The sequence below is a fragment of the Plecotus auritus genome (genome assembly GCF_963455305.1).
Source record: "Plecotus auritus genome assembly, chromosome: 12".
Classification (NCBI taxonomy): domain Eukaryota; kingdom Metazoa; phylum Chordata; class Mammalia; order Chiroptera; family Vespertilionidae; genus Plecotus; species Plecotus auritus.
In genome coordinates, this window is record NC_137778.1 from 21,019,641 (window position 1) to 21,046,966 (window position 27,326).

Genomic DNA, 27,326 nt, shown 5'->3' on the forward strand with positions numbered 1-27,326 from the left:
GCGTCCCGGGGGCGGGGTCAGGCAGGCCGGACCCGCCCGGAGGAGCCGGGGGAGGAGGCAGCCGCGGGGGCCGGCGCTAGGTCTGGGATTCGATCTGCGGTCCCATCGAGTGCTGGACCAGCGGCGGTCCCGTGCACCCTGGCCTGCGCGCGCCCGCTGCTCTGGGTCACCCCGGCCCGAGGCGCCGGCTGCTGCGGGAGGGGGGAGGGAGGATCAGAGGGCGCGGGCGCCCTGTGTGCTGAGCAGGCGGGAGGCGGCCGGGGGCCGGGACGCCATGTCCATGGAGGACCCCTTCTTTGTGGTGAAAGGGTGAGTGTCGCCGAGGGCTCCACTGGAGGAGGAGGAGGTGGCGATGCTGTCTGCCCGCACCTCCCCGCTCTCCTTGCTGGAGGGGGAGGGGAGACAAGTTGAGGCTGGGGAGGGGACAGTGGGGACGGCTTAGCCTCAGGGCCATGACCAAGCGTCCAGAGACATCCCCTTCTTGATCTACCTGGACTGAGGAGTCCAAGCCCCTGGGGAGGGGGTCCCCTTTGGCCTGTGCGCTGCTGGGTAACTTATGTGGGGGTCGAGTTGTTCAGCAGCTCTGCAGGTGGGGAGGGAGACACGGGTCCCAGCCCAAACTGGGGCTCTAGTGGAGCACGGGTCTCTGCTTCGAAGGAGGGAAAACAGCATCTGGGCAGGAAAAGGGAAATGGCCCTCCTGAGCTTTGTAGTTGGCTTTGACGGGGGTGAGCTCCCATTGTCCATTGAGATCGGAGCGCCGGCCCGCAGACTGGTGGGACCACAACCAGCCCGGAGGCGTCCCAGCACGCTTGCAGGCTGGGAGGCGGGGGCGGTGTGGATCTGGGAGGCTGGGGAGCAGGGCTCCGGAAGACAGCTTAATTCAGTGGGGGAGTTTTTACTGAGTAATGGGCCGGGAGGAAAGCCGTCGTTCATGCTCAGTGATGATGTTGGAAGGAAAACAAAATGAAATCAGCCAAACTAAACTTTCCTAGGCTTTCTGTTAGCACCGGGATTTTCCCACAGTGCTAAAGGAAATGAGTGCTTTCTTTTCAACTCCCTGATTTCACCCAGACTATTTGACAGGTTTGCCCACTTGTTTTTCCCTTTGAGCTGTCCTGACTCCATCTTTGATTGCTGGATTGTTTGGAGATAGAAACTTTAATTGCATTTTATTTCTGCATCAGCTTTGTAGCCATTAAATAAGTGCAAGAAAGATGGATTCTGATGTTGTTACAACCTGTCAGCTTTATGTTTTAAGTGTCAAACAAACAAGTCTGAGAACTGTCAAGTTCCCAGAAGGTTAGTACTAATAACCATCCAGTGTCCCTTTGCTTTCAACTAGTTGCTATTGGCTTCCTATTTCTGCAGTGGTGCAAGTTGACCTGGTGCCTGGGTGTTTAATTTTTTTAAGAGTTCTTAGAAAAATTTAAATGGTACTTTAAGTGAAATACTTCATTAACCAAGATACAGTAAAGTATACTTATACAGTTATTGACAATTCCCTAAAAAGGGTTTTCATCACCTTACTCTAATTTAGATAGGAAAATGTTAAGTTGTAGATTTGTTTTTTAGTAATATGTCACTCTCTATCTGGAAAATGTGTTATTTATTAAAAGGATCGATTTAGGGATTAATTTTTAAATGTTAAAGCTGTGTGTTTTCCCCCTGAATGAAAGTTCTTAAATGCTTAGGTTGCAAAGGTAATCTCTGGCACTGGGGCTCAGAGAGAATGAGAAATTTTTTGTTTGATTTTTAATGGAATTTGTGAAAATGTTAAATTGCTCTGCCATCTTGACATTTTTTATTTCCTGAGAGTATCCAATACAGTCTCCTGAAGTTTGCTCACTAATTAGATATCACTGCTTTATTGGAACATTGGCCTAGAGTTTTGGTTGATTTTGACATTTTATTGTCTGTAATGTGCCTGAAGGAAGTGAGATTTTCAGTATCTCCTGCTGTGCATAGGTAAAGTTAGCCACATGGGTGCCTCTGGACGGTATATGTGACAGAGTATTTGAGAAGCCATGTACTTCTGCTCATTGAAAGTACTGGAAACGCACCACACAATGTGGAAAAATTAAAGATGTCTAGATTGTGGCCTTACCCTAGGCCCGTGGTCGGCAAACTGCGGCTCGCGAGCCACATGCGGCTCTTTGGCCCCTTGAGTATGACTCTTCCACAAAATACCATGGCCTGGGCTAGTCTATTTTAAAGAAGTGGCAATTAGAAGAAGTTTAACTTTAAAAAATTTGGCTCTCAAAAGAAATTTCAATCGTACTGTTGATATTTGGCTCTGTTGACTAATGAGTTTGCCGACCACTGCCCTAGCAGCTGATAGTCTGATCTGACAAACAACTGACTGCAAAACTTAAGTAGAAATGACAGGTGGTAAGTGATGAAGTGCTGAAGTGAATACTACAGAAGATAAATGCCCCAGGAGTTTGGAGAAAGGTGACCCCTTAGGGATGGTTATGACTGGAAAAGCTTTCGGAGGCAGTATTAAGTCTGGAATTAGGTTTTGAAGGTGGGTAGAATTTAGGTAATTCAGGCCTGTCTCATCTGGACTCTTACCGAGGAGTCTCTCGTTGTTCTTCCTGCAGCCACTCTCTTTCCTCTTCCATCCACCCCTGGCTGTATCGGATCAGTTCTATCCAAAATACAATGGGAGCCACAGATGCCATTCCACGTTTCCTAGTAGCCACATTAAAAAGTAAAAATAAGCAGGCGAAATTAGTTTTAATGTCATCGTCAACCTAATAGGTTCAAAATATTTCAACATGTGATTGATCAATAAAGATTATTAATGAGATCATTAACTTTTTTTTAAACTAAGTTTTCAAAGTCTGGTGTGTATTTTTTACACTTACAGCACATCTCAATTTAAATGCTAAATTTTCATCAGAAATACTTATCTGTGCTTGAGAAAGTAGAGTCACATACCCAAATTATTCCAAGCATACTTAAAATTTTTCCAGTAACCGAATTACATATTAGTTTCTCAATTTAAATTAATTTAAATTAAAAATTTAGTTCCTCAGTCACACGAGGGCATTTTAAGCATTCACTAGTCATGTGGCTTCCGTATTGGGCAGCACAGAACCCAAGCAGGGCTTCTGACTTAATATCACTTAGTGGCTGCCTGTTGCCTGCAGAAGAAGGCCCAAGCACTTCATGACCTTCATGATACAGCCCTCTCTCCCGTCCTCTCACTCTCCCTGCCCCCATGCCTGGCCCAGCACTGTGGCCATGACCCCGGTACTAGATGCTCCTACTCCACATGCGCCTCCTCTGCCTGATTCACCCGCACGGCTTCCAAGATCTGGTGTCAGCATCTCCACTGTCTCCAGGAAGTGCTTTGCTTCCCTTGGCACCTGTAATACGTTATTGCACCTCTTCCTGTGTCTTTCATTTCTGGATTATGAGCTCTGAGGGTTGGGACTGTTTACTTTTCCTGTATTTCCAGCCCAGCACCTTGGATATGTAGCATAAATGTTGGATGAATACCCTTTGGTGGTGGTGGTGGTTCATGGGTGGGAACGCCAGCAGCAAAGGCCCTGAGATGAGTATTGTTTGTTTAGAAATCATCAAGGCAAACATCCCAGGTGGAGTAGGAAGTTTATTTGGGGAGTAATAATAATAATGGCTAACATTTAAAGGATGCCACTCCTATGCCAGGCATTGTGTGTTAAGCACTTTATAAGGATTTTCACTTTATAAGAACAGTTCTGTGATGTGGGTATTGGCCACATTTTAGAGATGAGGAGCTGAGGGGGCACAGAGGAGTTAAGTCACTTGCCCAGTGTTACACAGCTAATAAGTGGTAGAACCAGGATTCAAATTTGAACTGCCTGACTCTTATACTGTTAACACTTCACAGTAAGTACAAGGTAGGATAGGGTCAAGGAGAGTCTTACCTTGAGGCCACCAGAGATTTTTAAAGCAGAGAAATTACATGAAATCAGGGTTTCAGGAATGTTGATTTGGTGATAGTGTTGGAAAGATGAAAAAGGAGACCAGTTAGAAAGCAGCCTTACAAGACAACCCACTTGGGTCCCCTCCCTGTAGTAGGGAGCTTTTCTGTAATAAACCTTTACTTTCACTCAAAAAAAAAAAAGCTATCTTACTTATGCAATGATGACTGCGTGTTTGAGGCTCATTTTTTACACCGTTGAAGTCTTGTCCCGAGAAAAGCCCACAGCTGGAAGCGGTGTGAGGGTGGGGTGGGATGCCGACAATTCACCGTGGTATACACACATGGCCATTGGTGTAATTCACACTCCGTGCCTGAACCTCCTGGCTCTGCCAGTCACCTTTGGCTGTCTGTGTCCTCTCCCCATCCATCCGTGTAGCTTCACTGTTGATCTTCCGTGTGTTCTCAGGTACTTCCTGTGTGTCTGTGCACCTCCCACACCCCAGTCACTGGTACAGCTCTCTTCTGAGAGCTTTTCTCTTTTCTACTAATCACTGCACATCCCCCACACATATCCAAGGTGCTGGGCGGGGATCTTCTCTTTTTCTTCTCCTTCCGCCTGCCTGTAAGCGCCTGGCCCACCCTCTTCTCAACCCTCTTCACTCCTGACCCCACGCTCTCCTTCAGCCCTCTGTCCACTTGGTCGTCATGTCCTATTGGTGCCATCACAAGGATATCTCTGGAATCTTCTCTAACGCTCTGGTTTTGGTTCCTCTGCCCTAGTTCATGTCCATGTCCTCTCCCACCATAGTTTTATTTCCAGGTTCTCAGCTGTGGATCAGTGTTGAAATAATGGCATAAGTACATAGAAAAGCAAGATAGTAGGGGTTATGTTCTATTATCCTCTCACCATCTCTTATCTATATATTAGAGGCCTGATGCACGAAATTTGTGCAAGGGGCTCGCACTCACAGCCCTGGATTCGTCTGGTAGGTCGTCCGGAAGGTCGTTAGGCTGTCGGTCTAATTAGCATATTATGCTTTTATTTTATAGATATAACCTTTTAGAATATGAGCTCCTTGAAGGCAAGCATTGTGCATCCTGTTCACAATGCTGAGAAAACAGTTTGTTGGTATAGTCTCTGTGGAAAAAAATAATTTTTGTTGGCAGAGGAACTTTAGTCCAGTACAACTGGATGTAAGTCATATCTGATTTCCTACTTTTAAAAAAATCATAATCAGATGTTTCATTGTGAAAACAACGTTGCAAACATTGGTTATAAATGTATTGAATGCCTAATACTATATTTGGCTCCTGAGATTGTAGTCTAGTTTGGAGAACACGATGCCGAATGGGAAGAGTGTAGGGGAAGACAATGTGCATTGTGTGTACAATTTTGGAATGGAGTTGAGATGCTGTGGAGATTGAAAAAAGGAAAGACCCTGAGTGGGAATGTTGGTCAAGGACACTTTAGTGACGCAAGTAGGGTCTCAATCTGGGCTTAAAGGAAATGTCTGCTTTTCATTTGCAGAGGTGTAGGGACTCTCCCAGCTAGGGAAACGCGCTCAAAAGTCCAGAGCCAGGAATGAGAAGAGGGAGGGTGTGAAGATGGCCTGCCAACTGAAACCAAGTTTGTGTTAATGAGAAATCAGGTTGGATATTAAAGTCAGCCAGCTTAGGGGAAGGGGAGGCATGGAATACCCAGCTGAGGAGTTTAAATTTAATCTGTTTCCTATCATCAATTCTTAACCAGGAAGCGGTTTTCACTCCCAGTTACTATTCACTTGCCTGTGGTCAAACAGCTTTTCAGGGCTCAAACTCAGGTGTTCTGAGTCCAGAAAGAAAATCCATTTGTCTGGAGGCTTAACAAAGATGGAACTGAATAGGTCTTCGTAGTGAAAGGTGCCTCGTACTCAGAGTCAGGAGAACTCGGGGCAGGCAGCCAAGATGGCTGAGCCCCAGTTCTCTTATTTGCTCAATGAGTGCAGACTAGTTATCTTGAAAGTTCCTTCCAGATCTAAACTCCAGTGATTGGGCTTAAGTACAGGTTGTGCAAGGTGAGAAGTAAGAGGAAGAGTCAGAGAGGACACTTGTCTAGACAAGTTTTGAATCTTGGAAAATAGTGGCACTATTTACTCCAACAGGAAGTTAGAGAAGGAAGCAGATTTTTAACCCCTGTTTTATCCTTTTGTTTGAATACTTGCCTTTTTGTGTGTGTAGGGAGGACATGGTTTGTTTGGTTTTATGCAGCTAAAATATAGGAGTTAGTCCTGGGTGAATGGTTAGGGTTGGAAACGCAGTTGGGGAGTCATAAAGGGGTCTTTTGAACCTGTGAATGTTGACGAAAACCTAGATTAGGTCCTAGAAGCTGTAAAAAGACTGCTGAGGGAGAAACATTGGGACCAAGTGGAGGAAGAGCAGAGAGAAAATTGGTAGAAACTAGAAGAGCACAGTGGCATAAAACCAAAGGAAGTGAGAGCTGCAAGAAAATAAATATGAAGGCTGTAGTGTCTAGAGCACTGAAAAATGAGAATGAGGTAAGTCCCTCAGGACTCTGACCTGCAGTCATTGGTGGCAGTAGCCCCATCCCAGGGGAGCTGTGGAAGCAGCAGCAGGTTGAGGTCAAAATTGTAGGTAACTAAGTCAAGACAACTTTTTTCTTTTAACCCACAAGAGTAATTGCAAAATTACTATTGTGGGCCATATGGTAAGTGTACACTTAATTTTGAGAAACAGCCAAACTGTTTTCTAAAGGGCCTGTACCATTTTGCATTCCCGCCACTAACAAACACATGAGAGTTCCAGGTTCTCTGCCGCCGTGTCAGCACTCGGCACCATCAGTGTTGTTTTCGTCTTAAAGCCATTCTAAGAATGTAGTGGTGTCTCCTGGTGGATTTAATTTGCTTTTCCTGATGACTAATGATATTGAGCATCTTGTAATCTCTGTCTTCTGTGGTGAAGGGACTGTTCAACTTTTTTGCCCCTTTTTGAATTAAGTTTGTTTTCTTGTTAAGTTTTTTAAATGTATATTTAAAAGATATGTCATTACTTAGATGTGTAAAGTTTTCTCCCTGCCTTGGTACCCATTTCAGTATTCTATGTGACAATGTAAGCATGTGCACGAAGCACTCTTGTATCTTGTGAAATAAGCTGGCTGTCTCCAGGAAAAGCCACTCCCCGCCCCCCAGCAACCCCCTTCGTCCGTAGCCCCCCCCCCCCCCAATCTCATTTTTACTTGAAAGAATGACTGACAAACTGGTTGTTGAGACTTGCATATGTTCTCAGATCTCAAAATTATCTAAAAAATACTTGAGACATTTTCTTTAAAATGAATGGGGCAAACCTGTCTTTTGCGGATGATACCATTAGAGCACACCTCCCTTTTAAAAAGAATTTTGGAAAGCTTTTGTCAACTGTTATTATCTTACAAACTCACAATACTTAAATTTTTTTCTGATGAGATGGGTGGTGATAATTACATGATTTGAATACTGTGTAACAAAGTGAGTCAGCATTTGAAAGATCTGTGATACCCAGGAAAGTAATACTTTCCAAATGCCCATTACATGCTGTTGTAAAAGCACACATGGGTAAAAGATCCATCCCACATACAGGACGGAGCCATGGACTGTAACGTGTGATAGTTGAGTCTTCGGTACCGTTCCAGGCTCCACATTGCAACTTTTAAGAAACCGCCATTTGCCGTGTTTTGGTCCACAATTACGTGCAAGATATTAAAATATTCCTCCCTTTCCCAACTATATATCTACGTGTGGCTGGATTTTATTATCTACTCAACCAAGATGTATGCCAAGAGACTAAATGTAAAAACAGACACGAGAATCCCATTTTTTTTGTGAAACCAGATATTAAAGAAATTTGAAAAAATAAAAATATTAAACAGTGCCATTCTCATTTTTTTTAGAAGTCAGTTTTTACGAAAATGTGTTAACATATAGTAAGTTCATTGTGATTTTTAATTAATTGGTACATATTTTTTTAAATGTCTGTTTGAATTTCTATAGCAACTTAAGTTCTTCAGAGTCTTCAATCATTTTAAAGAGTACAAAGGAGTCCTCAGACCAAAAACACACACAAGGTTGCTACTTAAGTAATTCTGATTCCTGCGTGGTAGTTGTGTTCCAGTGGTGCAGAATGTGGGTGCCCTAGCCTGGGGCTTCTTGGGTTTGAGGTTCTTAGTTCTCAAAAAGGAATTTGTATTTACTTTACAGAATTGATCAATTTTACATCCTTTAAAATGAGATATTGTTCTAGATCCCTCTCTGTCTTCCCATTATCGTAGATGATATCCCACACTTAAAAATAAACCCAGTGCCTCGGGTTATGGGAAGATGTGTACCTCTTTCTCCACCAAATCAGCCGGAAACCTCGATAAAGAGCAAAGATAGTGGATTTACATCTCACTTCCTTAGGCCTTCCCCTGCTTGTCTCAAATAGAATTTATCATCAGGACTGAAAGTAAAGGCCGATGGGAGAGGAACAAGGAGAGCACTTGCCCAGCATGTAAACTGGATATGAACTTACCTTGGTAGATGCTTTGCGGGTTACGGAGCTCAGTGATGTATTCAGCTTGGGCCCAGCAGCTATATGATTCTCTACTGAACACTCAACCTTTTTGCTCATCAGTATTCCACAGACAAAATATTGTCAGACACTTCATTTTTGTTAGTGTTCTCTCTTCTGGCACTTGAAATGTCAGCGGGAATCGGATGCATACAAATTCGGATTTAAAGCTTCAGACAACAAACACCCTGATTGAACACAGAAGTATTAGTTAAGAAATCATAGAAAAATCACAACTGATCTCTTAGTTTGGGAGGAGTCAAGTTATTATCTTTGTACACAAGAGACCATCTATCATAATAAAAGTGTAATATGCTAATTAGACTAGACAGCTGAACAGGTGCACGACCGTCCGGACGACCTTCTGGATGAAGCAGGGCTGCGAGGGCCGAGCCTCTTGCATGAATTTCATGCATCGGGCCTCCAGTATGATTATAAAATGACTCCTTTTTTTGGCTTTTATATGTGGTAATGTTAGATTATAACATTTAACTAGTGGATTTTGACCCAGTGGTAGGGGGAAAGTTTTTAAAACTTTGTGACATTATCTAAGGTAAAAGAACACTCGGTCATAGCACTTATGACCTAGTCCCTCTCTGACCCAGAAACACACGAATCTGCTCGACAGCATTGCTAAGTCCAGGAACTAATACTGTTGGGAATCTTCTAATGAGATTTGGGGTTTTTAAATGTCCCAAATAAAAATCCTTTACCTCTAAAAGATTAACTGAGTAAGAGTAACCCTAACCCTAACCCAGCACCACCATCCCCAAGAAATGTTAATGGCTCTTTATTTGTAGGATTGCTTCTTAAACTGTGTTAAGCATAGTGTGTTCGAAGCATAATTAACTTCTTGTCCTTCTCAAACAAACTTGATGTTAGAGCTGCTTAAATAATGTCTATTTTATTCTGGACCTCAGCTGAGAATATAATACTTAGACTGTTACTTTAGAGTTTTGAACTTTGATATTTGCTCATGAAGAACCTTCTATAAAGACTTTAAGACACTTTGGGGAATGGTGGTTGCTGCTGAGGATGGTGTGTTACCATAATGTTCACGTAAGTCATGCAGGAACTTGTTTATGGAACATGTCGTCTGTGACACTTCTCCTTTCTACCTTGATCACAGAGAGGTACAGAAAGCTGTCAACACTGCCCAGGGGCTGTTTCAGAGATGGACAGAGCTCCTCCAGGACCCTTCCACGGCCACAAGGGAGGAAATCGACTGGACCACCAACGAGCTGAGAAACAACCTCCGGAGCATAGAGTGGGACCTAGAGGACCTCGACGAAACCATCAATATCCTTTCTGTGCTGTCTGTGCTGTCTGTGCCGTTTGGGCCAAACAGACAAATGAACAAGTTCTTATCCAGTTGTCTTCAGCATGTACATTGGGCATTTCCTTTTATAACGGATGGATCTTGTTTTTATTTATATGCCAAGGTCTTCTCTAGTGCATGGCGAATCCTGCAACACAGCAGCAGAGCGCAGTGGTCCTGTGTTCGGACCTTGGAGTCAGTCTGCATGTTAAGTCCTGGCTCCGTCAGTTACTGTGTGACTCTGAACACACTGCTCTGTGCTTTCCTTTCCTTTCCAGTAGAAAGTTAGGATAATAATAGTACCTAGTTCATAGGGTTGTTGAAAGTTGAACAGGTAGAGAGCTTAGAATGGTGCCTGACACACAGTGAGCTTCTATAAAAGTGTTAGTAGTCATTACTACATTGAGGTACATACAGACCAATGTTACACATTGGTAATTGGAGCTCAAAAGAAATTCCTTTTGTAGACTGCCTTTTTCCTGTTGAGGAAGTGATGTGACAATGCCAATGTCCATTGGAGAGGTATCTTTTTTCACGAAACAGCATTTTTTAAAAGAACTATTATGCTAAGTGATACTATTGATGTTAAATAAAGTCACTGACTGACAAACCTGAGCCCTGTAGAAGCTGAAATGACGTGTCCTTTCCCACTGGAAAAATCCCATTTAATAACAACTTTAGATTGAAGACATACCAGTTGTATGTTCTGGGTTCTACTTTATTTGTTTAGCTGATAAAGCATCAAGGAAACCAGACGTTGTCAGGAACACTCCATAGTCAGCAGGGATTCACATGCAGCCATTGTGTGAAATGCATTATTTCTATTCATCATCATGACCCCGGACACCTTTTAAATTATGAAAAGACAAGTGTGTTCTCTAAATGAGTGGGACAAAATATGTGAGAGGATGGGATCAAGATACGTCTTCCCTTGAGACAGGGGGGGAAGAGAAAAAGATTGGGGGAGATAGTATGAAAGAAAGAGGACAAAAGTTTTAATGAGTAGTCATCAACCAGCAAATAGTTAATGACTATTTGTGCTGGAGATTTTGTTAGTGAGATTGGATTAATAAGCAACACAGTGTACCAGCCCTCATGGGATGACAGTGAGGGGTAGAGAGGGACTCAGGGGGACAGACGTTAGTTAATGAGATTATAGCATAGACGTGTCCTGCAGACCATGAGATAAAGTCCAGGGAGTCCTGCGAGTGTCTGGCGTGGGTGGCAGGACCAGGCCGGGGGTGAGGAGAGCAGGGGAAGCTCTGGTGAAGAGGCCTCCATCTACAGATCAAGAAGAAGGATTAGCTCCTTGACATAAGTGGGAAGGTTTAATGGCAAATGGAAATGGCTTGCAGAAGCTGTCATGGGAGGCCTGGCTGGCGTGGCTCAGAGGTTGAGCATCAACCCATGAACCAGGAGGTCATGGCTAGATTCCCAGTCAGGGCACATGCCCTGGTTGTGGGCTTGATCCCCAGTAGGGAGTGTGTAGGAGGCAGCCAATCGATGATTCTCTTATCATTGATGTTTCTATTTTTTCTCTCCCTGTCCCTTCCTCTCTCTGAAATTAATAAAAAGCTATTTTTTAAAAAAGCTGTCATGGGAAAGGTGATCTGGGGTCAAGAATAGATACAAGGTGCTGGTCGACATCTGGAAGAGCCCAGCCCAGCTGTGGTCAGCCAGCAGGGCTTTATTGTGGACCCAATCAGGCCTGTGGGTCTTCCCCTGGCAGGCGTCTCCACCCTGAGGCACAGCATCCTCCTACAGTTGTGGGCAGAGCAAGTCTGAGAACAATGAGTGCCAAGTTGTCTTTTCAGAAGCCTTGGGCAGACTTGACTGCTTGCCTGTGACAATCTGTGGTCTAATGGAATGTGTTTGTGAGGCTTGTGGTAATGACATGGCTTTCCCTTGACTTTTTGACCCACGCATAGTTGAAGCAAATCCTAGAAAATTCAATCTTGATGCAACTGAATTGAGTATAAGAAAATCCTTCATCACAAGTACTCGGCAAGTTGTCAGGGTAAGGAAGATGATCTTATCATGTTATTTGTGTGAGAAATAGCCAAACTTCTCAGAACTCTTTCCCTTAATTGTAAACTAATACATCGACTCTGAAACCACGTCTTCATATGAATTGAATGCCAGTTTCCCACATAGGATTTCTCTAGTTGAAAAGAGAGAAATCTGTCTTTAGTATCGTCAGGCATATTTCTTAGAGCAGAAATGAGAGTCGACTGCTGGCTTTGGGAAGTTACTTCAGTGGTATCTACTTGTCTATACCTCTCACTCCTCCAAAGGAAGAATTACTATTGTAGAAACCATTTGGTTTCTTGATAGCTTGGTGATCACTGCATTGTGAAGAGGAACTCTTCCGGGTTTGGATGGTGGCCTCTCACCATCTGAGTTTCAGCTTCGGGAACTCTTGCCATCCTGTTACCAGCATTTCCATATATGCTGCCTGACAGGCTTTCGGGAGTTATCCAGAGCAGGCAGGCATCTCAGAGTGCAAAACCTGACACAAGTGAACGAATATTTAGTCTCCAATTATTTAGGAAAGAACCCATTGTTTAAAGACCTAAGAGAAAATAGCATATAAGTCAAATCTTGTATCATTAAGATTTGTTTGTATTTTGAAACTGTATGCTAAGCCATTGGATTAGCATAACTAAATGTAAGAGAACCAGCTGTCTTGAACATATGTACTAGAAAGCAGCTTCCTGGAATAAGAAAACTTGGGATCATATCAGTGCTAACATATGGCTTTTCAAGAGTCATCTTAGGCAGGAACCTTAGTACATGTTTGCCAAAAACTTTATATCATGTTATTTCCTTTTGAAATTATTTCAAATGGTAGATTATCACTGAACTTGAAATATTCTTGTTTCTCATTTTATTCATTAGTTGCCTCTTTACATACATATATCTAAATTGTTTATAAACAAACATTTTAATGGGGCAGTAACTTTTTTGGTCCTCTGGTGTGACCCATCTATATAATGAGCATTTGGATTAGACAATCCTAATTTCTGGCCAGTTCAGAAAGCTATTCTGATAAGGAAGCCCCGTTGTTTGATGAAGAATGTTTTGGTAAGGTAAATAATTTCCCCCTTATTGATCTTATAAATACAGTTTGCTTCTTTATTTTTTGTAATAGAGTTTCTGAAGGACACTGCTGTAAATGTAGGTATTTAAATGGTGTCTTGCAGTAAAACATATATTTTTTGTCCTTATTTATTAAAGTTGTTCTTTCTGAAAGGTTGTATTGTAAATCTTGCTAATTGAAATTCAGAAGTTAATATATTGAAAGTTAAGTTAGTTGGTATAATTTGAAGTAGAATCCAAAGTTTGTTTTCTGATATCAGAAAAGATGTTTAAAGTGCAGTCCTTGAAAGAAGTGTTCTGAATCAAGTCCGCGCATCATAATGTTACAGCTTCTAGAGCTGAGATCTAAACCATCCTCAGCTATATATGATCCAACTGAATACTTAGGGTTGTTAATCATTCTTGTTTTAATTTAAATAGTCCTGTAGAAGAGAAGGAAGCAGTGGGTACTTTGAAAGTTGAAGCAACGTGGTTATCACTCAGACTTTCCACAGTGGGACTTACGAAAGCTGTGGCACTGTCTAGTCTCCCATTCACTTGTCATGGATCTTAGAAGTTTTTAAAAGCCTAAAACCTCAACATTTGCATCTATAAAATAGTCTCCTGGCCAACAGAAAATTATAAAGTATTTTGGCAGCCTTAAAAATATTGTATTATAGTAATTATGTATTCAGTTCAAATTATTATAAAGTATATTGGATTGTGGTTACAGCTGATAAGCAAAATGCCTCATATTTAACTAAGTGATTTTTCTTTATTGTAAGTAATGGGTCCATTCATTTTTCTTTCCATACAAAATTATTTCTAATGCCACTCTGGAAATTCACTCTGGTTAGAAATAGTCTATACTTCACATGAATCCAACTCAAAAATAAAATAAGTGACCTGCTTGTCATATCACTATTTGAAAGTTTTTGCAGGTGTTTAGTGGTAATTATCCTAAAGTGCATGGGTTTTCATTATACTTGATGACACTAGCCCTTGAGCACAGGCGTTTGAGTTGGCGCCCCAAGGTTGCCATTTTCTGACTATGTGACCTTGAGGAAGTACCTTAAGCCTTTCTAGATGTCAGCCTCTTCAACTGTAAAATAGAGACAATGCCAGCTTCATAGGGTCGTTGTGAGAATTCAGGGATAACGTGCGTAAGCATTTAACAGTGTTTCTGGCTTATAGTAGGTTCCCAGGAAATGCAAGTTCCTTTCCTCGTTTCTCCTACTTAAATTTCGTGCCCAGGTTACCTCTTTTTAAAGGGAGGTTCTCTTTATTTCCTTTATTCATGAGACTAAAAAAAAGCCAAACAATGTTGTCTTTTTGTTTTAAAAAAATTAGTAAGTTATGTGTATTTTGCTAGTGTACAAAATGTTAACTGTGACTCTGTTTCATCTAAGGATATTCATTTGTTTTCTGGTCTTCTCCTTACCTCATTAGGACATGAAAGATCAGATGTCAACTTCATCTGTGCAGGCATTAGCTGAAAGAAAAAACAGACAGGTGAGTAAACGTGATTATAGAGTACCAAACCAAAGAAAACGCAGAGTTAGATGCTGACATCTGTGTATCATGTGATCCAGCAGAAGCCCTGTGCCTGCTGAGTCTGGAGAGAGGCTGGCAGGTTTTGTGAAAGGCCAGTCATCAGCTTGCCCTGCACCATGGTCAGCTGTCCTGCCCTACCCTCCTCCCTCCCACCCTCTGCTTCTCTCCTCTGGGTTCCAGAATGCCCTTACCACACAGCCATTTATTCGGCACCTGCTGGGCACATTCTGTCTGCCAGGTTCTGTTAAGGGCGGTAATTGCTTAGTTACTTGTCTTTTTCTCTGCTGGACCCCAGGCTCCTTGAGAGTGAGGAGGGATTGTGTCATTTTTTTTTGTTGGTGGTGGTTTTTTGTGTTGTTGTTTTTTTCATTTCCAGCTGCTATTACATTGCATATCTCATAGAATTCACTAGATAATGACTGAAATTTTATGAAATTTAGAATAAAATGAAAGACATTTGAAGAATCTTAAATGTGTGTGAATTTAATGTGTTAAATTTAAATCTTTCATCATTTTAAATTTCTTTGAGATGAGATCCAGTTTTTATTAGTTATTACAAATGAATCATGAAACCTAATAAATTTCTGAAACCAAAGCACCAATATTAACACATCTAAAATAAAAGTTACAAGAAACTAGCTCTTGAATTTTAGGTATCTTTTTAAAATTAGACACTTTTGTGTATGATAGAAATTTCTTTCCAACTGATAAAATACAGTCCTTTTTAAAAAAAATATACAACATCACCTAAAATATAGACTTGATTTAGATTTCATTCAGACTCCATAAAGTTACCAATAGTCCATTTATTGGACTCTTAACTCAAGAAATCAGCTCATCATATCTGACTGACTAGGAATCAGGAGTTCATGATAGAAATCCCTACTTTATACTTGGAGGTGTGTCTTGACTCACTTAATTTTGAAAAATAAATACAAAAGCTCAGCGAAGGGGAGGGGGCTCTCCAAGTATCACCTCACTTAATTTTTCTGTTTCCTTCCCCTGGGTTTCATTTCTCAAGTTATTGTTGTTTTTATTCTTCCTGTCTCCCTACCTTGTGACAGTGAAGTAGGTAACACCTACTCTCTGTTACTCCTCATCTCTAGATAGTATAGTTGAACATATAATATGTGCATTTATGCATTGCCTTTCCAAGCATGGCTTGGAATTCTGTTTTGGAGGAGAGTGAAATGTCTTGGAGTCACACATTGTGAAGGCATAGCAGGGCCAGAGTCCTCTAAGCACTCAAGCAGGCAGAGTGCCCCTTGTTGCCCCGCCAGTACCTGGTGCTGTGCTGCTTGCTGCCTCGCCAGGACCCCCTGCTCTGGCACCTACACACATGCTGGTCTTCCGGTGCCCTGGTCCCTGGCTTCATCTTCTTTCCCAGTAGAACAGACTCTTATAGGCCAGACTCATGAAATCTAAGCTATTGAACAATAAAGCATAATCAACTCTTAACAGTGTGTCCTATGTCCACCTAACCATAGCCCATGGATAAGCTAGAAAAAATAGCCTTTACTCAGCCCAGGAACACATAGGGCCCTAGGGGAGCCCCAGTTCTCTGTCCGCAGCCTAATGATGTACTAGAGCCTTTTTCTGACCTGGAAGAAGTTACTATGGGCCTCAGTGTCTTCCACAGAGCGCCTTGCAGGGGTCCTCAAACTACGGCCCGCGGGCCACATGTGGCCCGCCGAGGACATTTATCCAGCCCGCCGGGTGCCGCTGCCTGTCCTGCTTAGCAGCCGACTCGTCCCGGGCCCGCAGTGCGCATAGGAATTTGTTCATAGTTGTTTTTTTTTAAACTATAGTCTGGCCCTCCAACGGTCTGAGGGACAGTGAACTGGCCCCCTGTTTAAAAAGTTTGAGGACCCTTGCCTTAGAGTCTGCATCAGAAGAGCAGATGTTTTAAATCTTGACTGACAGCCCTAGGACCAAGCCGGGGCAGAGCCATCCAAAAAAATCCTTGGTCTGCTTTATACCTGAGACAGTCACTGTTCAGCCTTTTGATTAGACTGAGGGCACTGGTCTACTGGAAGTTCTCAGGCATCCTGATCCTCTCCTCATAACCATCTGGAATTATGCTCTGCATCCCAGGCTTCCCTGAGCCTTGCCCCTGACTGTGGCCATTTGACTAATTCACCCCTGAAAGTCAAGGGAGGTCAGTGTTGGTATTGAAGGACTGTTGGAGGGCTTTTCAGACAGAACCAAGTAATCAGTGAGGCTTTTAACAGTTCCAGAGATAAACAGTAGCTGGTAAGAAGATCTGGCAACTCTGTAAGGAAAAAGAATCGTAGTCACCCTAGGAGCGGTCCATGTGCAGGGCTGGGTGAGCAGTTACTTTACCAGCTTGTCAGAAAAGCTTGCAGGGGTCCTGGTCAGCCTAGACCCGTGGTCGGCAAACTGCGGCTCGCGAGCCACATGCGGCTCTTTGGCTCCTTGAGTATGGCTCTTCCACAAAATACCACGGTCTGGGCGAGTCTATTTTGAAGAAGTGGCGTTAGAAGAAGTTTAAGTTTAAAAACTTTGGCTCTCAAAAGAAATTTCAATCGTTGTACTGTTGCTATTTGGCTCTGTTGACTAATGAGTTTGCCAACCACTGGCTTAGACTGAGCTCACATCCCTGCTTGCCGCTTCATGTACAGAAGACAGTCCCAAGCTTACCCTTTCCTTGCTACGAACTTCCTCGAATTCCTATTGGGGAACCTGCCCCTGGCATCTGAGGGCCCCGGTGGTGATACTGACTCGGGTCAGGCACCCATTGTGTCCGTACCTGCCTGGTGAAGCAATACCCAGTTCCCGTCTGTGAGGCTTGTAGCCTTTTAGTTCAACTGAGGGGCATTGGGATTTATTCATGGGTTAAATTGAACAGACATTGATGGTTCTTATGCCTTCTGTGTGTGAGACTATGACTTAGCTTCTTGTCATTCTAGGACTCTCTCTCCCCCCCCTTGAAAAACAAAAAAACAAACTGAAAACCTCTTGGGCCATAAGACTCTAGGTCTCTGGAATTCATTAGACTGGAACATGGGTCTCTGGTGAACTTCCGAGGGTGCTAGGCAGAGCTGGCCTGGAGGCTGACTGCTTTCAGATTGTAAAGCTGTGTACAGATGGGCGTTTGTTGATTTAAAGTTGACATTTGCATTTTAATGGGACAAATCCCATTTGTGAGTCCCACTGGGAGAGTGTGGAGACAGTGCCCTTCCTGGCATCCCTTAAATTGGACCACATAGGCACCAGCCTATACCACTATGAAGGCGGACCTGGGGAAGTCCATGGTGAGCAGTAGAACGCTTTATGTCGGTGATGGAGCACTTGCTCAGAAAGTAACCGCTTGTTCCCCTCCCCTCTCGCAGGCACTGCTGGGAGACAGCGGTGGCCAGAAGTGGAGCACAGGAATCCCGGATAAATACGGACGCCTAGACCGTGAGCTCCAATTAGCCAACTCCCACTTCATCGAGGAGCAGCAGGCACAGCAACAGGTACTGGGAACCCGCTGCTGAGGACTGAGATGTGGAGGCGGGCACCTCCCTGGGTCCTCGGCCAGCCAGCGGGCTTTGTTGTTATGACAGGCAGGTTGGACCAGAGCTCGCCCTGCGGCTGCCTGTGTCTGCCTGTGCAATGATTGCATATATCAAGGGTTTCTGAATCCCCCTCTACAGCACGGCTCTTTCACGAGAACCAAGCTTGATTAGGTCTCTGAGGAAAAGCAGACCAGACCTCCAAAACTGACAGACAGGGCCACTGGTTTAAAAACAAACAAAAGAACCCTTCTTCCCCCACCTCCACTCATATATTCAGTTTTTTGTTCATTTCAACAAAGGCACACTTTCAGAAAAATTGAGTCCTGTTTTTTTTCATCAAAAATTATTACTAGTCCCATTATACATGAAAATGATTGCTTGAGTGGAGGTGAAGGGTAGAAGGAAAGGGAGGTTGATTATCTCTGTGTTGTTGCTTTTTATGTGTAGTTATAATAAAAGGAAACATAATAATATACCTGAGGATTTGAGGATTATCTACCCATCGAAGCTCTTGGTTCTTAAATATTGTGTTATATATACACTGAGTGGCCAGATGATTATGATCTCTGAACGCATAATAATCTGGCCACTCAGTGTGTGTGTATATATATATATATATATATATATATATATATATATATATATATTAGAGGCCCGGTGCATGAATTCATGCATGGGTGGGGTCCGGCCAGCCTGGCCAGGGGAGGGGACATGGGTGGTTGGCTGGCCTGCCTGCTCGTCGAATTCCTGGTCGAGGGGACAATTTGCATATTAGCCTTTTATTATATAGGATATACACTGAGTGGCCAGATTATTATGTGTTCAGAGATCATAATAATCTGGGCACTCAGTGTGTGTGTGTGTGTATATATATATTATATAGGCTATATGTTCTTTTGCCATTAGCATGTTTGCTTAACCAGCTGTCTGCTTAAATTGCTATTAACCAAGCAAATTTTTTAAAAAAATAAAAAGTGAGGAAGTTACCACACATTAAATGAAACATTTATCATTCAGATCATTCAGCAATTATCCTTGAGGTAACTTACTGTCACAGGGCCGCCTGTGTGTCCTTGAGGAGGGAAGAAAGGACTGTGTGTGTGTGGTTTTCCCACGTCCAGAGCTTTGCCAGACGCTCTTGTGTTTAAGTCAGCTGTGGATTGAGACCCTGACCCCGGCACTGGGCTTCCTCTTCCCAGCATCCCCGTGTCTCAGTGATCACTGCACAGGTGCTCTTGGCCATTGTCTGGTCCCTTGTTGGACTCCAGCCAACCAGAATCAATCTCTCTCGGTGGCTTTAAGTCCTGCTGACTGTTCACAAGTGGGATCAGCAGGAGATATCAGAAGCTTGACAACCCAGCCTTTGGAGCAGTGTGTTCTTAGAGGCGCCGGTCTGGTCCTTTGATTTCTGGGCTTTGCTTCTGAATGAGAATTGTCCCAAGTTGGCAAAGAAGCTAGCAGCTGCTAGAGTGCTGGGCTTGGAACCAGGTAAGATGGCTTTTAATTGCTTGTTTCCCGTTTCTCTGGCACCAGCTGATTGTGGAGCAGCAGGATGAGCAGTTGGAGCTGGTCTCTGGCAGCATCGGGGTGCTGAAGAACATGTCCCAGCGCATCGGAGGGGAGCTGGAGGAACAGGCAGTGTGAGCATGAGACACCCTCTCGGGGCCATGCAATGGAGGGGAAGGGCCATCTTACAGGACCCCTAACAAGCCTGACTAGTAAACCCCAATACTATTTTATTTATAGCTACATCTTTGTTGTTTTATAGACTTACCCCTCCAAAAGAAGCAAATTGTCAGTTAAAATATTCAGTAGGGTTTAGGCAAAGTTATGATTATTATTATTTTTCAGTACCTGCAAAAACATACAAATTCCTCTGAGCAGGTACTTGAAATGGGAATGGGAACAGACATGTAATCTCTGGAGATTTGTGTCCTGCAGAGGATAGGACATGAGCTACTGTTATCATCCCATGACTCTCCCACTACATCGAACAAAACTTTTTGCTTTACATCTTAAATTTCAACTTCATGAGAAAAACTTAAAAATTTAACTCCCAATACATACCAAGTATTCCCCTTCAAAAATCAAAAGTAAAAACACACCAAGAAGTATAGCTGGAGTTATTTGTTTTTTCCTTAAGCACAACCTTTTTTAAATCTGAAGTATGACATCAAAATCAGCATTCTTAAATGCTACTACATAATCCCTTTACCATTTTGTAATATTTTTCTGAAAAAAAAAAAAAAAGATAATCTACTAGAATATATCAGAAAGTCTCCTATCTCAATTTTGTGTTCAGTGTTATACATTCATTTATTATAAATTCAAACCGGGCACTTGTTCAGGGAGGCCCTGGGTATCATAGAGGAGCGAGCAGAATAGTCAGTGTCTCTGCCATCAGAGAGCCTACCATTTAATGGGTAGCCTGGCCATGATGTAAATGAATGCAAGTCACGCAGTGGTGACAGAGAGGAGGGAGAACTGCTGTGGGGAGGGGCGGGGGTGCATGGTGCCTGAGAGCTCTGGCTTAGCACAAGCTCACAGAGTTCTCTGCAGAAATATTCACATGTGTGATTATGGGCACTGCCCCAGGCCCTGCTGAGGCCCTGTTTAAATTCTGAATTAAGAAACATATCTGTCCCAAAGATTTCAGATAATAGATTGGGGGCTTGAATACCAATGTTGCTGGCTGATGTTTGCTGAAACGAAGGCCTAGGCCCTGACCGAATTCCATGACGCCTGCATCGCCCAGGCTGTGTGTTTACCAGCTGCCTTCCCCACACCTGCTTCTCTTTCTAGTATGCTGGATGATTTCTCCCATGAGTTGGAGAGCACTCACTCTCGGCTGGACAATGTGATGAAGAAACTTGCAAAAGTATCTCACATGACCAGTGGTATGTATGCTGCTTAAAGCATAAGAATTCTTACTTAATTGTAGAAACAGTCTCGGGGGGTTCTCGCACGGCGTGCCCATTCAGATCCCTTTCCTGTGGCACATTTTCCCACAGCTGGTTGGTGGTCGGTGGCTTTTCTCCTGGTGGAGCCACTTGCTTTGCAATTACAAAATCCTTTTTTCTTTTCTTTTTTTCCTATTTCCTTGCCAAAGTGGGGAACTTATTTTAAAATAATAATTAAGGAGCCAGTTACTGTTTCTCCTAGACTGACTTCATTGAAAGGAAAACCCTACCATTTCAGAATAAGATGCCCTTGAAGATTTAATTTAAATAGTTTATATTTAACTCCACCGTGAAACATTCCAGCAAATTTGCACCAGGATGGGGATGAAAAAGTAACATCTTTCAAATTAGTTACTATATAGGAAGATGTGTTCCAGTGACTGTTCTTTAATTTTATTACTACAACCTATGTCCCCTATTACAGGAGAAATAACATTTTTTAAATCAAAGAAAATGCAGTATTTCTTTTTTTTCTCTCTCTTTACTTGGTGGGGGCGGGTGGTGAAAGGAGGAACTGAGATCTGCCTTGAGGTAATTTAAGTGTTCTTGAACCACAACACCACCTCCCCCATGAGAACTTCCTCTGTTTCTTGGTACCTTGTTTTTCTTTTTTTAATATATTTTTATTAATTTCAGAGAGGAAGGGAGCGGGAGAGAGAGAGAGATAGAAACATCAATGATGAGAGAGAATTGATCAGCTGCCTGCTGCACGCCCCCCACTGGGGATCGAGCACGAAACCCGAGCATGTGCCCTTGACCAGAATCGAACCTGGGACCCTTCGGTCCGAAGGCCAATGCTCTAGCCACTGAGCCAAACCGGCTAGGGCAATACCTCGTTTTTCTATTGGTTTACCAGTCAGGTACATGTTAGTGAGTCTAATAGTTTAGACTTTTGAGGCAAGACTTAAATATGTGTGTATATTTGCTTTTCAGCAGTTTAACTCATAGTCAAGTTACATTAACAGTTCTCTGGGCCTCAGTTTCTTATTGATTAAAAATTAGGGTCATTGTGAGGATTAAATGAAATAGTAATAATTAATGTTTAGCAGTGTCTCCCATGTATTTTAGTACTTAGTAAATGTTTATTTAAAAAAATCGTAAGACAGGCAGAAGATGGCCGTGAAGGGCAATGACCTGGTATGTCCAAAACCAAGGGAAGCTCAGAGCTAGGCCTGTTTCCTCCTTTCTTCCCAGGACCAAGTGTGTTTGTGCTTCCAGGAGGCTCGTCATTGCCTGGAGCAGGCACAGCTTAGCTCATCTTTGACACTTAGAGAGGTTTGCGAAGTGTTTCTCTCCTTGTCTATCCTCATCCCTCTGCTTAAAAAAAAGCATTAATGAAGTATTATATAATCAGTTTAAACACCAGGCCTCTCACTAGTGTATGTATTAGTCGCAGTCAAGTAGCTACTTCAGCACCAGTTTTGTTTGGGGAAGAGCAAACGAACAAAGATGCTCTGTATCTGTGCTTCCCAGCATTCCGGGTATGAATAATTTAGAAAAGTACTTGCATTGTGATAAGCTGTCCAGTGTGTATAAATAGCACCGAAACTTGCTTATGTTTTATTCTACTTTCTCCTCCCAAACGAAAGGGTTGGGGAGCAAAGTAAGAACTTTAGTTATATTTGTCTAGGAAAGGGAGCCAGGAAACAGAGCATTTGGCCTGAAAGGCCCTTCAGTTTGGACAGCTCGCCTGTGGTTTTCATTTCCATCCTTACTTGCTGCCCGAGAAAGATTGTTCAGGGCCTCCTGCTTGGTGGTGTCTGTTTCAGTTTGAGGACACAGCAATTTGTATTTGTCTCTGTCCTCCATAACTTTTGGGAAAGTTCACTGCTTTTTCATCAAACCTGTACGTACAGAAAGTACATTAAGACACACTGAAGTTTGATTAGGCAGTAACTAACATACGTCCCACGGTTCTTGAGAGCCCGAACATCTGGGCTCCCATGGCCGGCTGCTTACTCAAGAGAGACACCACCTTGTCATTTTCCTACCCAACGTACATTCTTTTAGGTAGATATCAGGGTTTTCTTCCCCCCACTTTCTGAATTCTACTGTTCATCTTTTCTCTTTAGGGAGGAAAATATTTTGGGAGAGGGAAAAACCCCACCACTGGTGTTCCCTTTGTTCCCTGTGCTCTTTGAGACAAGTGGTTAGGACTTTTCACTTGAGGTCACAAAAGCCCTTGTGGTTAGTCCCACCCCTTCTCTGGAGAAGTCAGCTCAGGTATCAGCACCCTGAGGTTACCTAGTTCATGCTTCATAGAAGCAATTTACCACTTCAAAGGCACATGGCTTTAAAGAGCATTTCTGGCTGTGCTAGCTTGCATGATGGATGTTCTTGATGAAAACCCCTACTTAAAGCAATCACAGAAGAGAAAGTGATTGGAGGTGGGGAAGGGGTTGGTAGAAGCTAATGGGAAGCCAGAAGGTAGGAAGCTGGTCGAATGTTGGAAATCTGGTTTTGAAAATGGCAGGATGCCTGCGGGTGGGGGATGAGTGGAGGAATTAGGTGTGAGATGGGGGTGGGGTGGTTAGGAAGCAATTACCTGGACTGTTTTGTCCTGGAAGAATATGGACTATTTTTCAATGACAGTGGTTTTAAATTATTGTAAACATTTAAAAATAGATGAAAGAATGTTAACTTACTGTAGTGTCCTTCACCATTGATCATTAAACAGACTAAAAATAGCTTCTGGAGTAGACCAACTGCCTACTTTGGAGCAGTTCTGCTTCAGAAAAGGACTTAGTGTTGCCTGTGGAAAGTTGTACAATCTATTTTCCTAGATTCAGATCTTTTTATAATGTGATTCTCAGTAGCCATGGTGTGCTAAAATGTGCAGGCTTTCAAATAACCTTCTGATGGGTCAGTATTCATTGATAGTTCTATTTAAACGGAACTCTTATTTCTAGCAGTTGACCTACATTTTCACAGGCTAGTGAAACTTTCCTATAGGAAGTGGCAGGCTCACCATTGGAAAGACCGCTTGCTTTCTACATCTTCCCAAGTTAGCGAACCATCTAGACGAGGACAGCATCCTGTGCCGTGGGCCCTGAGAATGTGCGTGAGGCTGTTCTTGGTCAGCTCTCACAGCAGCCCCATGAGGCAGCTGTTGTGGAGTCAGGACTTGGGCTGCAGCTGGGATTCCCCCGAGCCTGCATGGGCCCGTGTCCCTCAGGGCCTCCTTGCTCTCAGCCATTTAGATGGACTCCAGCCGTCTTGTTTCCTGTGCCTTTTCTAAATTGTTGGTGGGGTAGAAAGTTTCAGAGAAGACAGTTCACTTTCATTCACAGAGAAGCCGTGTGGGTTACTCTAACACGGTCACTGGTTAAGTAACCTTCTTTCTTGACTAGATGTGGTGTCATTAGTCATGCTCGTGATCCCTAGAGCTTGCTTTTTCAGCTCTTCGTTTCCTGAAGTGACCAGCAGAAGCTTTCATTCCCTTTCCATCCTCCCGTAGCGCTTTGAGAACGGGACAGGATTTATTGCTTCTTTAAATGATTTGACTTTGGTGGGAGATGAAAGCAGATGGGCTTTGATCTGCAATGCCAGGGCCAACACCTTTTCCAAGGATATGGCAAGCACCAGCAGAAAGCTAAGAGCCGCAGGCTTTAATTAAAGTCGGAGACACAGGTTTTAATTAAGGACTTGAGACACGAAGCACATACTTACCACAGGGCAGCTCTTGGGGACGGCAGAGTTGCAAATGCAGGTGCAGTGCAGGCCAGGAGCAGAGCAGCGTCAGAGGATCAGGCACCTGGGCAGGTTCAAGAGCCTCCCTGCCCCTGTCATTTGCCCATTCTGTCACTTTTCTGCTTCTGAGTGTGGCCTTAGGTTTCTTGTTGTAACTGGACAAACAATGGGTCCGCTCTGCCTGTCACTACTTGAGCCAGTACAGCAGAGACAGGGTTGAATCACATATGAGCGGTTAACAGAGCATGATTAATATTTCTTACAATTCTAGCTGGTTCCCCAACCTTCTGTTTCTGCCCCCACCAATGTGGCTGCCTCTCGGGGAACGCCCCGTCCTGAGAGCTAACGCTTGCGTCCTGCCTCGCAGATCGGCGCCAGTGGTGTGCCATAGCCGTCCTCTTCGCGGTCCTGCTGGTCGTGCTGCTCCTCTTCGTAGTGCTGTGACGCACAGGAGCCGGGAGGAGGACAAGCGCCCGCGGTGCCGGCTCCCACCTGCTGCTCCGGGAACACGGACCACGCTGACTTTTCTCTGGGTGACCCCACCATTGAGGCAGCTCCTCTGTCCAGTGCGGGAGGGGCCGTGGGAAGAGGACCTCACAACTTCACACTCCTGGCACCACCTGTCCTGTCCTGAGGACAGCTTGCCTCTGCTTTGCCTCCTTGGACCTCGTTCCTGTGGAGGGCCTCTGAGGAATCCAGAAAAATTCGCAGACTCAGCTAGTGTTCACTGTTGCTCATTGTGTCCGTCCATCTCTGGCGGCTCTTTTCTCCTGCTCAAACCCTCTCCCTGCTCAGCCAGCAGCCAGAAGGACCCTGTCGGGAAAGGGGCTCCTGGGTCCCCTCTACTGCCCCTTGTGGGAGCATTCTTTAGCCCCTGAGAGCTGGTCATTCTGGGGACAGAAGGCCCAGAAGCAGTTTGTGACAGAAAATGCAGTGGTTGTTCTTGCAGGGATCAGAGCAGGGATAAAATTGCTTTTCCAGGCACATCTTTCTGTGGTAAGAACAACTAATGGGAAATAATGAAAAGCACTGGGCTCTGGGAGTGCTAACAACTGGTGTCTTGAATTGAAAGGAGGAAGGGGAACAGGACCCTGAGTGCACAGCTGAGGGAAGGGGGCAAGGTCATGGGAGGTCATAGCCTGGCTGAATTCAGGTGGCGTCCTGCAGGCTCCTCCCCAGGGGGCAGCGTGTATTTTTAGGATGACCCTTCAACATACGGCTGCTGAGCAGCACACTTGAATGGATTTAGATCCTGTGGCACTCTCTACCTTGGCAGATGGGGTTGGGAATGGTTAGCACAATTATTACATTTAGTCAGAAACTGTAATGACAAAAAAGGCTAGTTCTGGACCAGGCTTTTCTAGCCCTGAGAAATGGCAAAAAGGGGTAGGTGAACTGGTTGTTTTTTTCCTACAGATGACAACTTGATTTTTATCATCCATAAAAATCACTGAGCCAATACAAATTTAAATAACGGATGCTTCCGTTGAGTTTTAGTTGCTGAGACACTAAACTTCAAGCTTCTGGTGACTCGCCGTGCTTCCAGCGTGCCCATGTACATAGGATATTTTTATGACCTCCCTGATGAATAACAATACTGAAGTAGCAGCTGCACGAGGCAGCCGCGGCCGAGGCGGCACCTTCACCATCCTCTTTTGCACGTGGGAAGCACAGTGACATCAGATGGAGTTCTGGCTTTGACTTCTCATTTCCTAATCTTTTGGGGTCCATTCCTCACTTTTTCAAACATTTTTTTTCTCCTTTTGTTTGTATTTCTTGGTTTTTGTTTTGTTTGGGGCTTTTATTCCTCCTATTTTTTTTTGTGTGATTTGCAATGATGTATTTGCCCAGCTAACTTTTGAATTGCACTTTTTAATAAATATTTGTAACAATTTTTTAAAGAAGGGTATTTTCTCATGTGTAGGATGCTGGTAGATAAAGCAATCTGCATGTTATGAAAGCTAAAAGTAGATTTACAAAACTTAAAGGGTGGTTGACACCCACGTTTACACTCAATTCTATTTGATATATAAATAAGTTAATTTCTTTTCAAATGAGCATAAAAAGGTAATTGTTACAAAGGGCTTGAGATGTAGGGTACTAGATTATTTGTTTTACAAAGTTTTGAGATATTCCAATAGTCTTCTATAAACTCAGAAGAGGGACGGTCCTTAGATTTGCATTAAGATATACAGGTCTTTGTTAAAACTTTTCTAAGACGTGGGCCTTGTCTTCGTACTCTCATCCACACTCTGCACCTTCCACGAAGGAACCGGAGTCTGAACTACATGACTGCCCTACTTAAGGGCCATGCTGTTGTCCAGATTCACTGTGCTGTGTGTGTCAGGAGGGCCTGCTGGGAACACGCCTGATCATTAATGAGCAAGACATCCCCCAACTTCAGGGACTAAGTTTTGTGATCCTGAGGTTTAACGACTCAATGTTTGGATATATTTAGAATTGCTGACCTCACCCATTTCAGTGTTAGCTAAACAGTGGTTATTGTAAAGCAGACTCATGGGCCGAAGCTGAATAGAGAAATATTTAGAAAGAGAACATTTACTGAAAATATAAGCACTATGTATGTTCTCCCTGTAGGCCACTGCCCTCCACCCTCAAAGGAGCTGTTCCTGGACAGCCATAGCCTCAGAGCTGGCTCTGCCCCAAGCATCACTCTGGCCCCACTAGCTTGATCCGGGGTCTGAGCCT

At 43.6% G+C, this 27,326-nt stretch overlaps 1 protein-coding gene and 1 long non-coding RNA gene across 2 annotated transcripts; one reads left to right on the top strand and one right to left on the bottom strand.

The window, feature by feature from the left end:
* Window positions 1-45: 45 nt before the first annotated feature.
* Window positions 46-26,515, top strand: STX6 (syntaxin 6). Its single transcript, XM_080648344.1, has 8 exons — window positions 46-309; window positions 9,626-9,795; window positions 11,737-11,831; window positions 14,342-14,404; window positions 17,800-17,925; window positions 19,501-19,607; window positions 20,770-20,864; window positions 24,985-26,515. The coding sequence occupies exons 1-8, from the start codon at window positions 275-277 to the stop codon at window positions 25,059-25,061; spliced, it is 768 nt and encodes a 255-aa protein (XP_080504470.1). The 5' UTR covers window positions 46-274; the 3' UTR covers window positions 25,062-26,515.
* On the bottom strand, window positions 8,566-19,064 carry LOC308237585. The gene is made up of 3 exons (XR_013959442.1): window positions 19,017-19,064; window positions 14,334-14,384; window positions 8,566-8,684 (listed from the first exon to the last, which is right to left on the bottom strand). It is a non-coding gene; the product is annotated as an uncharacterized lncRNA (long non-coding RNA).
* Window positions 26,516-27,326: the final 811 nt, after the last annotated feature.

Bases quoted from the DNA above. Each gene is read 5' to 3' on its own strand.
- STX6 (XM_080648344.1), top strand. From the start codon at position 275: ATGTCCATGGAGGACCCCTTCTTTGTGGTGAAAGG. The intron at 310-9,625 runs GTGAGTGTCGCC...CCTTGATCACAG, and splicing joins CCCTTCTTTGTGGTGAAAGG to AGAGGTACAGAAAGCTGTCA. The intron at 20,865-24,984 runs GTATGTATGCTG...CCTGCCTCGCAG, and splicing joins AGTATCTCACATGACCAGTG to ATCGGCGCCAGTGGTGTGCC.